Genomic DNA, 12,580 nt, shown 5'->3' with positions numbered 1-12,580 from the left:
TACGATGTTTTACTTGCATCACAGAAAACGTGTATAGTTATATTTGCTTTAAAAATATGCATGTGTCTTGAGATGCGACATTCTCGTAACCACTGAATATTTTCCAACCATTGAACAAATTTATTTGATATGTTTTCAGGAAGTTTATCATCCCAACCACAATTATTTTTCCATGCTTCTTGTAAAAGTAACTTTGGAAGTAATGTAGCTGGACACAAAAATCCCAAAGGGTCGAAAATTTTTTGAGACACGGATAGCAACATTCGTTTCGTTATTTTTTGGGTTGCTAGCCTTACTGAGTTGACTTCACAAAATAATTCGTCTGTTTTTGTGTCCCACATCAACCCCAGAATAGGAACTATGGTGTCTTGAGTGTCCTGTAATTTCCTTTTTCTTGTAACATTTGTGACCCATCCTCTTAGATCGAATTTTCCTTTTGTCATCAAAAGAGAGGCTTCGTGAATAAATTTTTCGACATCCTTTTCTTTTTCAACACTGGTGACGCAATTGTCCACATAAAATGATTTTGCAAGCTCTTCGGCCGTTTTCTGAAACTCTCCGGTTTGATTCTGTAAATGATGTTGAATTGTAGCATTGAGCAGAAATGGACTGCAGGTGAGACCAAATACGACTCTTCTGTGTCTCCAGGTTACAATTTCTTTTCCATCTCTATCCCACCATAAGAACTTCAAGTACTTCCTATCATCTTCAGATATTCCAATTTGTAAGAATGCTTTTCTTATATCTGATGTTATCCCATAGGAATACTTCCTGAACTGAATGAGCATCTTTGGAATATTCTCTAATAAGTTTGGTCCACTTTCTAAACAAGAATTTAAAGATGTTCCATTACCATCTTTGGAAGACGCATCAAATACGGGTCTCAATTTTGTAGTTTGGCTCGATTCTTTTATGACTGCTTGATGTGGTAAATAGTGACTTCCTGGCTCGTCACAATTTTCATCTATTTCAATGATGCCTTCTTGAAGCCATTGTTCCAGTACTTTATTATATTCTTCGAATTTTCCAATTCTTTTTAATCTTTTTGTTAGCATCACCAGTCTACTTTCCGCATGTTGGCGATTATTGCCTAAGATATGATGAGTATCCTTCCATGGTAAACTAACCTCATATCTACCACTTTCATATCTGCGAACAGTTTGTTCAAAAAATTCTAAAATTTCTTCATTCTTCATTTTTGTTGTTTTAGCTTCGGCTGGATCTCGTATTCCAATAGTCTCCAAGCTCCAAAGGTTCAATAGTCTCCAAGCTCCAATGCTGGGTTGGCAGAATAAGCTTAAAGTAGTGTTTGTTTTTTCTTCTCTATGTTGTTGACCCATTATTGTCCACCCAAGCCGAGTTTCAATAGCCATAATATTCTCATCCAATTTTTCAATTTTACCCGTGAGAATTTGAGGCAATACATCCGCACCTAATAACACTTTAATTTCTAAAGGATTGTCCCCAACGTCTGATAAGTTAATTGATTTTTGCTGCAGAATGGGATAAATGTTTTGATTCTTTAATCTCGGTACGAAATTGCATATCTTTGCATATGCGTCATCGAACGCTCATCTTGAACTACAATTGCCGTCCAACTCAACTGCAGTTGGATTACAACGTGACGTTAACCACAGAAGCAATGGCGGACAACATCCAACAGCACATTGAAATCAGCCAAGATTTTGATTTCGACATTAAACATAGCTTCTTCATTAAACATAGCACTCTTCATTTAACTCAGCTATAATGTGTTTTTTCTTGGACAAAGTCATTATTTGTTCTCTAAAACACTGATCGACAATAACAAAATCAATACAAATTCAAAATAAATCTTTGTTTACGTTATTAACGCATGCGCAATGAGAGATAATGTCTGCGTAGGACAGACTGCTCACGCTGAGCTAACAAAAAAGTATTTTTTTGGTGTCAGCTCTACGTAAACTTTCCGCTGACGCCCAGATAAGGCGCTAGTTCTAAGATACCAGGCCTTGAGCTAACAAACCAGTATTTTGTTGGCGTCAGCGGGACGTTGACGTCCCGCTGACGCTGAGATAAGGCGCTTGTCCTAAGAAACCAGACCTTTAAAAACCCGATTACTGACATGGCAGAACCGCCTTCCAAAAAACTTTGTATTTTGTCAAAGAAAAAGATATTAAGAGATTCTCAAAGAAGAAGAAGGGCCCAAGAAACGTCTGTGGAACGTGAAAGACGGATGGAACATGACCAAATTTTGACAAGCAATTCTAGAGCCCAAGAAGTATCAGAGAAACGTCAAAGAAGATTAGAAGAGAATCGTCTCTCAACTAGCAGTGCTAGGGCCCGAGAAACACCTGAGGAACGTCAAAGAAAATTGGAAGAGGATCGTGTCTCAACTAGCAATGCTAGGGCCCGAGAAACACCTGAGGAACGTCAAAGAAGATTGGAAGAGGATCGTGTCTCAATTAGCAATGCTAGGGTCCGAGAAATATCAGAGAAACGTCAAAGAAGATTGGAAGAGGATCGTGTCTCTACTAGCAGTGCTAGGGCCCAAGGATATGAAGACAAAATTGCAGGACAAGACCACTTTAATTGTCCACTAATCTTCAGATTTCCTGCTATGTTTTAAAAAACTTTATTTGTGAAAACCTTTAGAGTGGCGGACAGCTGACCGCCTTAGGCGGCTAGTTTAATAATAAATGTGTTATCAATTATTGTGTTAAGAAAATTTCCAAAGATTAACGACAACATTAATTTTTATACTGTAACAATAACGTTGTTCAGGTTTTTTAAGAATATTTTACAAATATTATGATAAATTTTTTTTTTAATAAGACATTTTTACTATCTATAGCATATTTTTTACTACATATTAATTAAAAAGCCGAATCCAAGTTTTCTTAGTACAAAAAGATAAATGGAACTAAAAATAATTAAATAAAATAGAAAAGTATTCCAGACTTAAGATGAAATAACAACAACTAAATTAACAAATAGTTTGGATTTCGAATATCAATTTTTTTAAAAATAAATTCTTTATATAAAAACTAATGAAACATAAGTATCACACATTAATAAATTAAAATTATTAACTAGAGTAAAATTAGTAATAGTTAATTAAGTAATTAGAATTCATTTAAACAAGTGTGTTAGAATTAATAAGTGAAAAGTATAGAGATATTACGGCATTAAAGTATGCAGCTAAGACTTTATGTACTACAATATTTTTAAAAATACCTTTTCAGGTGCTATGTCGAACCACAAATCAGTCGCTTCGTTCTTTTCCATAAAACGGAGATGATTCTGCATAAAAAAATTAGAATTATAAATAGCAAGCAAGAAATAAATAGAAATAGTAAAAAACTAATAGTGCTTGATTTAACCAGAAAAAAATACAAACTATATCGGAAAAAAGAATCTATATTGCTGGTGCAACTTAAAACCTGCTATAAAATATTTCAAAAATTAATCAGAGTCTACAGTTTGCAGTGGATTAAAACAAACAGCAAAATTTAATATGAAGTAGAACAATCTGCAAGTAGCGGTCGGTTGATTGTAGCTTTAAGGGTGTTTTTTATGGGGGGGGGGGGGAGCTCTTTCACCAAAGAGAGATTTTTCTACCCAGAGGAAAATTATTAAAATCCACAAAAAATTTTTCCTTTTCAAATTTTTATGGCCCTAGGCATTGCAGCGTTGAAGTAACTTTTCAAATTCATAAAAAAATAGATACACAAGCTCTTTCCTTTTCACAAAATTCTGTGTTTTATCTTTATATTCATATTTTTTTGTCATTTTCATAATTAGCACAGAAGGTCTTAAATAAAAATTGGCAGATCTTAGCATTAACAGATCATGAACAGCTATTACAAATAACTCACAACAGTTATAAAAATAGTTCATTATTCACTAAAAAAATGTTATTTTATGTGACGACAAAGCCTTTGTGAAAGAGCTTCAATTAGAACAAATTAAGAAATAACTGGAAAAGTATTAAACAATTCTTAAAAGTTTTAAGAAGCAACTTAAAAATTTCCAATGCAAAAACACTTATGCAAGTTTATTTTATAATATTCAAAATAATATTTAATAAAATGCTTATTCAATTTATCAAAAGATACATAAATTTAATGCTACTTCTATTAAGAAATATCATCATACACATTATCAGTAAAGCATGTTGGAGTGATAAAAAATAATTTTCTTTAGGAAGTAAACAATATATAGGATTTGAGCTAAGTTTTCTTTGGTAGAAATGGGAATCACGTGTAATAATTAAGAGTTGAGTATTGATTCATTTTCCTTGATAATACTGGCAAAGTTTATTTGGCTGAAAGAGTATATGACTGGTTTTATAATTATTCCGGCACCCTATTACATCCTAATTTACCTGCAAAATCAAATTTGAACCCCACAAAAACTGCGTGGAGTATGTGGGACTTCCTGGAACAGTGAGACTTCAGGGTACAATGCCAAAATCAAAATTCCCGCAATTAGGAGGGTTTGCGGATACAAATTGGATACGATGAACTTACAAATTCTTGTACAGTCACCTGCTAACCAAACCCCTTGCATTATCAGCTTGAAAGGTGATATTGCATGAAATTAAATTATACCTCTCATTATTTCTCTAGAGGTGACAACTTTTTTGTTCCTTGAGCAAAAATTTCTTCAAAAAACTTTGAACGAAGAAAATAATAATATAGTATACATTCTAAGCACAGAATTTTTAAAAATTAATCGATTTTGAAGATAGAATTCAATTTTTTTTTCTTACCTCCGTATTATTTACAACTAAAAAGAATGGTTTGATGACGATGACTTTCGTCAGAAGCATTTTAGACATTTCCACACTCACGAAGAACTGTAAAAAAAATGTTTATTTTTTGTTATTAAACATTTACAAAAAAATCATGAAACTATGCTAGCATATAGCATACTAAAATGTTTAGTAGCTTTCTAATGATGGTCCCATACAGAGCGGACGATGAAAAACTCAGAGTAAAGAAAATAAATAAAAACTTAGTGAATAAATTATATTGAATAAGCAAGAACTCTAAAGACTTCAACATGTCCGCCATTAATTCATACAGCTTTTTGCAGTCATGCAATTCTTTTGTTGACTACTTCAAGTTTCTTTCAAAAGCTCCAAATTTTCCTAACGGAAAATCCGTCGTAGTGTCTTACCTTTTCGAATTTGAAAACTTTTCCTGTTATGGGATACCTACAATAAATTCTGTTACTTCGCTTTCTGAAGCAGCTAAAGAAGAGTTCCAAAAATGTCGTCTGCTTTTTTATTTTGAAATCTCTCTCTCTATGCTGCACTTTGCTTATTGCTTAGGTTAGCCCTTGCATTTTGATGGCTAACAATCCAAAGAACAAAATATGTATAGCACAGTTTTATTTCTTAATGGATAGTGAAAAAAATTATACTTACATGATATTTTTTATTCCTTTCTTTATCTGCACAAATGACAACTCCACAATTACCAACGGTATCCAGGGAGAATGAACGAGACCACTGGGAACTATATACTCTTAATTTGGCCTATAACACAAATAAATGTAAAAAATGCTGAGCATGTTTAGAGTGTTTATGTGTATTTTTAGATCTTACGACTTTAGATGTTATGCACATTAGAATTATTGCGATTGAAAAAAAAAAGGTATAATAATTGTTCGAATAACATAACATAAAATATTTTCAAATAAAGAGCAACAAAGTTTCAAAAAACTTAATCCATTTTTTTATGTATTATCTTATGATATTAAAAAGAAATTTTACTAAATTATACTAGTTTGGCTAATTACTTTCTTTTTCTTATGCTTCTTGAATCGAAAGAGTAAAGGATCAGCGGTCAAAGCAGCTTCGTATACGGCGTCAGACATTGCACCCTGAAATAAATATATCTCTGAAATTAGTTAAGGAATTTTGCAAAAAAGAGAAAGTTATGAACAGAGATTTATTAAATATAAATTTCGCAAATGAGTTGTAGCTAAATTTTTTGTTTATCATGAAGCTTATCTATACTGTATGTAAACAACTTTTAATTCTTTAGTTATATAAATTGAAAATGCTGTCAGTTTGCTTTTAAAATAATGTATTATACTGCTAAAATATAATAACTAACTTCCAACTATATATTGAGAAAAATTGAAGGAGAGGTTCTGTGATTGGGAGAATAACTTACAATATAATGACGCATACAATATGAATTGGCAATAAAATCGAAATTGAAGTAAAGCTTTATAAAAATCTTATGAAAAACAGCATTCCCGTAATTTTTATGAGATTAGAAAGAAATGATTGTCGTTATTAGGAGGATTAGAATTTTTTAATTCAAATGGTTTAAAAGCAGTTTTAGTTTGGAGATTCTTTGGTCTTTTAAATTCCAAATTGCACTATGAAATATCTGTTTGTGGTTTCTATTATGTTGGTATATATTAATTCATTTTTTTATCACTATTTGTCCGAATGATGAAAATGCGCCATTTTATATAGCGAATAACCAGTAGACAAATCTATATATGGCAGTAAATAATTAAGTATCAAAGAATGTCGGCATTTGATCAATTACGGTGTAAATAATGACGGACGAATACTTACGTGTTAACATGTAAAGCTATGTAAATGGATTAATAATAGGCAAGAACTTCTGTTATTCAGCTCCTTAATTCTTCAATAACGTTTTCTCTGATTTTCAGAACGCCCGAACAAAGGCTAATTTAAATGGAAATTCAAAAGGAAGTCTCATTCAAAAGAAAGTCTTATTTATAGTTAACCATGTTAAGAACCTTTTTTAACCTTATTTTTCTTCCTGATTATCTCACAAAATAAAGTGACAGTAAATCTTTCTCATATAACGAACGACCCCCTGCTAGATACAAGCATATTGTATTTTTGTCTATTCAGTTGTCTTTTTATTTCTTTATTATATTTTATTTCTTTATAAGAATTTATTATAAATAACTTTTATGGTTACCATAATGCAGTGTTTTCCAAACTTATGACTTTTGTGTACCCTTTATAAATTTTTCGTAACGCTGTGTACCACTAATAAAATAATTTATGTATTTTTTACTATAAAAAAATTGCACAAAAGTTAAAAATCACAACTGGCTGTTGACACCACTAATTATTAACTGTTAACTCTGCAAAAATTAGCCGATAGAAAAGTAGGTAATCGCAAATTTTCATGACTAGCTTTGTTTTTAAATAAAATACTTTGAAATTTACGTTTGTTGCAAGATATTTCGCATAAGAACTGTAACACCCCGCTAAATTGTTCCTGTACTCCTGGGGGTACGCGTACCACACTTTGGGAAACACTGCCATAATGGATCCAGTAAACCGAAATGTTTCTTACTGTTTCTTTTCTTCTAATTAATTTTAAATAATAATAATAATAAAATGCTTTAATAGTAATAAGAAATCACCCTGAACTGCAGAGGCAATCCACTTTTGTTCACAATCCAATATGGTGCGAATAAGTAAACATCCAGACATCGATCTCTAGTGATGTGGACATGCAGAGACAGGTGTCGGTTGCCCCCTCCGGTATCTGTTTCTGGACTCATACTGACAGGATGGTGTTCTTCTGTGTCACCACTGATTGACATTTTTCCATGCCACTGCAAGCCAACGTATTGACCCACCTGAAAGGAAAACGAAGCTTAGTTTCTAATTTAATTAAATAATAAAGATGTTTAATTTATAAGGGATATATAAAAGGATTCTTACTTCAAGTAAGATATCTTGAGGTTGCTGTGGATCGAAGTCAAAAAACGTGGCATTTTCACCTTCTTTCAATCGCATCGTTTGGTCTTTGTTCTTGAAGCAAAGAAAGAAAAAGAGCAAATTATAAGTTTTCTTAAAGTGATACGGATTGGAGTTATGAAAACGTTGATAGTAATATATGCTCAGCGTAGAAAGAAGTGATTTGTTTATATATATTTAAATTATGTATATATTTAAATTATATAATATGTATTTTTTATCACAATAAGTTTTAATTACTAATTTACAATTCCATAGTTATTTAGTAAAAAACTAATATTATTAAAAGTACTTTTTAGATCTATTTCTCGAAAGAAAATAATTAAGCAATAATTTAATGATAATTTACCTTATTCAACAGAAACAGTCAAATAGCAATTAAAAGATGATAGGCAAATTATTAACTGTGAAAAAAATCGTTTATTGACTGTTTTCGCCTATTACGGTTAAACAATTAGAATTTTATCTTTGCCCACTAGTCCTACAGACATTGAGAATTGAGTGCTCGTTCTTCGAAAGCTGGATGCTAAGCCATGTGATAAGGATTATGAATATATATTTTTTTCATCATTGGATGCCTAAGACAACAGCGGTTCTTATAGTAATAACTGAGTGCTGAACGCCTTATGAAGCCACTTGGTACATTGCAGTTGGGTACTTACTTTAGCGGAGAGGGCCATTCTATCAATTTCATAATCGGTTGAACGGGAGTTCAAATAACAGCATTTCTACAAGATTTCCTCCATTCCGTCAGCGCATAAGAAGCTTCTAGTGTCCTGTACTTATTAATTGGTGACACTGGACATTTGGATACAAAACTATCATTCACACATAATGTCAGCACTACGGAGCTGAATAACGCAAAAAGTCGTATATTTGCCATCTCTCACTATAGATTTCACCCCAAGATAAACTCATTTCACGGTTCAGGACAAGACACAACTAAATCATAACCTAACTCCAATGTCCATTATCTAACATTATCTCTCACCGTCCACTTAAATTTTATTTTCACGGTTTTGAAACCATACTAGTTGTAAATGGTTACAAATACAGGTACTATGGAAAACTTACTTAATGATGAAATCAACGTAAACGTTCCTTAAATCAAAATAGTATATGCTTTTAGCTCATGCCGCTCTACAGGTACTGAAGAAACTTAGGATGTTAAATTGATAAACCCTTTATATTCCACGAACTTTTTCGATTAATATTTCCACACATTCTGTTCTCGGTAAAATAGTATGAATGGTAAAACCGTCTTTGCAGCTTTCGATGAAAAAGAAAAAACTTGTAATTTCTGTAAAAGTAGGGGGAATGGTGTAAAATGTTAAGAAAAGGTGTAAAATGTTGAGAGATGGTTGCAGAAAATTATAAGAACACATTAAAGGTATAAAAATACCAATATGTGTAGTCCATTTTACTTAATTGATTTCAAATCGAGTATGAACTTTACTCATTCTAAACTTCATTCACAGAGAAAAAGAAATCTCTTGAACCTTGAGCTGTATTCGTTGTTTCTACGAAAAACTTCGACATGAAATCTTGGTTTCAATCCTTTGCAATTACTGAAAACTCATTAACTTACAACTCACACTTTTTTTTTATTTCATGATGTATTTTCTAATAAATTGTGTTAATCAGTTATATTAAATATATGACATTGAGCCTTTTGATGAAATTCCCCACTTTGAGAAAATGTGTGCTTGGAGCATTTCTCAGAAAACAGTTTCGTCAATAATGAAGAATTTTTCGTGGATTTTGAGTACCAATTTTTACAGTACTTACATCAACATTAGTTAGTCGTCTGAAATTTCAAAACGCTTATTTGTAGAAAAAAAAAGACTAGAACATAATTCGGTATAAATTATAGCTAAATAAAAATAATAGTTAGTGATTTACCTTAACATGAATATCAAGTGTTAGGGGCAATAAATTATGGAACACAAGAGGTGGATAAAGATGTAGAGAAAAATTTGGTACAAGTTTTGTTCCAACAGAAGGCGTTTTCAGATCCCTATTTTCCACACACACAACCTATAAAGTTAAACTAAGTTTAGTTTTCATTCGAACCAATTGAAATTACAACAATTTCATTTTTTATATAAGATAAAACGAGGAAAGATGTTTCAAAAGAAAGAAATCTTGCATAGTTATGCTTGGTTCTGATACACAGAGAAAAAATTCTGGTAAAACTTTTTTTAAAAATTTCCGGTAAAAAAAACAACAACATAATTCTGGTTAATGGAACCGAAACATAAGGCATTTAAAACATTTTTCCATTTATATGCTAATGGTTTACTGGAAATTCTGATTTTCAAAATTATAGTTCTTATTACCACACATTTTGTTAAAAATACAAAACTGAAAAGTAAATTTTTCCAAATAAATGATTTTTATGCCATGTTTTAAGATATGGTGATAAAATTACCAAATTTTGCTAGATTTATCTCATTAGATTTTTCCAAATAAATGATTTTTATGTCATGTTTTAAGATATGGTGATAAAATTACCAAATTTTGCTAGATTTATCTCATTTTGTCGCATATTATAAAACCACATTTTTTTGTTAACCCCTTAACGATCGGTTAATTTTCAAGAAAACGGTAATAAAAGTGCCTATTTTTTTCTAACATCCAAACATCTTGTGCTGACATCTAGTTTAAAATAAACTAACTATCAACAATTACCTTAAAAATATCCTGGTACTGCCATCTGGTGTGTAAAATGAGAAATAAAATGTTTTCTGGGCATAAGAAATGAATTAGTTTTATTCTTATTGTCGCGTTACTACTGAACACTCCAGCCCGGAAATATCACGGGTGCGAGAAATAGAGGGCGAAACCTCACACCGTCATTTTCACGGGAGCGAGAAGGAAGGGGCTAATTTTACCAAAATTATGACCAAATGGCTGTAGCATAAATTGCCGAGCTTTTTTGTGTTCCCATAGAACCAGAAACACGGTTAATATTTTATCATACTTTGGTAGTCTTAACCGTGTTTTTTTTCCTCACTGTATATTATTAGAATAATAAAATGAACAAATAAGTTTTCAATTACTTTGGTACTAGAAACACATTCCGTATTATTCTCTGCATAGCATTGGAGAAATTTGCTGCTCTTTTGAGGCACTGTCATATCTTTCCACCAGATTCCTTCAGTGCTAAGATTATACCTGTTATGTTTGAAAAATATTAAAATAGATAATTATTTTTACAATTAAGTGCTACAAGTCACTAAGAATAGGAGCTGAAAAAATTTCACATTCTTTAGATAAGTCGTAGTTTAGTCTAAATAACTTAATTTTATAAAACTTGTTTAAACTATGAACTATAAACTAGTGGTCAATTAAATTTCATTGACGGTGCTATAGCTAACATCCTGATTCAGTAAAAAGCTCTACAGATTATACAAAAATACAAAAATTAAATTATATTAATAAATATGTTAAGTAAAAGATCTTTAGATTGATTTAAAAAATATGGAATATTATAATTTCCGATAATTAGTTTCTAAAAATGTTTTTTAAACACGTGCAAGCACTTTAAAAAGGCTGCTTTATTTTACTGATTATAGTTTTATTGCCAAGAAGTAATTTTTAGAAATGCATGCACTTTGAAAAATATTTAATTTTATACTTTTCAGATTCAGAAATTCAAATTTGGTGGTAAATGCTTATTAGAAATATAAAAGTTTGCATTTGAATTTTTTGTTTAAAAACTTTAAAACTTTATTAAATACTCAGTTTATTTTAACCACCTCTTGCAAAAAAACTCTTTATCTGTCTCATTTCTATCATATCTTTATCTGTCTGTTTTAAATTTCAGAAATCATCATGCACCATCTTGACAAAGATTCTAAAAAAGTATTATTTTTCAAATAATTATTGTTTAATAATAAAGTCTCAGGGAGAAAAAATTAAGTACAATTTGTTGTTTATCAAGCCTGATTTTTTTAAATTACTTACTAAGAGAAAATAAACATGTTAAGACTAATAAGTAACGATTATCGACAATTCTGAGCAATCTACATATTTATTTCTCTTACTTGGCACCAAATACGTGGGTTTCTCGATCTAAATCGGCTACATTATAGTCATCTATAATAATTCATTTCGACAGGTTAAGTAATAATATAAGTAATGTTAAATACTTAGTAATACAATTATTTGCATAGATGCACTTTGTTAGGTTGTCTTAAGTAATAATTTAAATAGTATTAAATAGTTAGTTATACGTTATGTATTTATTTAGAATAATTTTGTATTTATACAGGAATAAAAACTTATTCACGAAGTAATTATTAAGATTTATTTTTGATCCTTTTTAAAACAGCTGTAGAAATTTTAAACACAAACGGTGCTATGGTGCCTCACTTTCATACCAATTATTGGTGACGGAGCTAGTTTCCTTCTAGCAATAGCATATACATTATATGATAATCAAGTTATGGCTCGAGAGGTGCGCGAGGAAGTAGTGCAGCACGTAATGAAACAAAGGGGTGAGTTTTCCATTCTATATCTGAACTCATACTTATCGTGGTTTGCGTGGTTTAATGCCTGTCGGACTGATTAATTAATTATTCCTTAATACATTCTTTATATCACACCCCTTCCTTAATATATAATATTCACATTATTTCTAAAATTCAATGCATAAAGAACTTTGGCAATATCTCTTGCAAATTGTTAAAATTGCAATAAAAATATTTTGGTGCTTGCAAAGCCACGGGCAAGAGCTAGTACTATTTATAACACCAACAGAAATAATTGCAATGACAATGACATTTACAATAGCAATGATATTTCACAATAGAATTGACATTT

The 12,580-nt window shown here is 31.0% G+C and overlaps 1 protein-coding gene across 1 annotated transcript in view; it reads right to left on the bottom strand.

Moving 5' to 3' along the window:
- The window catches only part of LOC107436292 (intermembrane lipid transfer protein VPS13A), a 169,547-nt gene that overhangs the window by 30,820 nt on the left and 126,147 nt on the right, over window positions 1–12,580 (bottom strand). The window contains 8 exon segments of the mRNA XM_087159737.1: window positions 3,217–3,282; window positions 4,754–4,840; window positions 5,414–5,524; window positions 5,788–5,871; window positions 7,414–7,632; window positions 7,718–7,807; window positions 9,656–9,790; window positions 10,816–10,930. Coding sequence (XP_087015863.1) covers window positions 3,217–3,282; window positions 4,754–4,840; window positions 5,414–5,524; window positions 5,788–5,871; window positions 7,414–7,632; window positions 7,718–7,807; window positions 9,656–9,790; window positions 10,816–10,930 — 907 coding nt within the window.

The sequence above is a fragment of the Parasteatoda tepidariorum genome, chromosome 3 (genome assembly GCF_982258835.1).
Source record: "Parasteatoda tepidariorum strain Cologne lab strain chromosome 3, Ptep-v5.0, whole genome shotgun sequence".
Classification (NCBI taxonomy): Eukaryota; Metazoa; Arthropoda; class Arachnida; order Araneae; family Theridiidae; genus Parasteatoda; species Parasteatoda tepidariorum.
The sequence above is the reverse complement of the archived record's forward strand: the minus strand, read 5'-3'. Positions and strand labels throughout refer to the sequence as shown.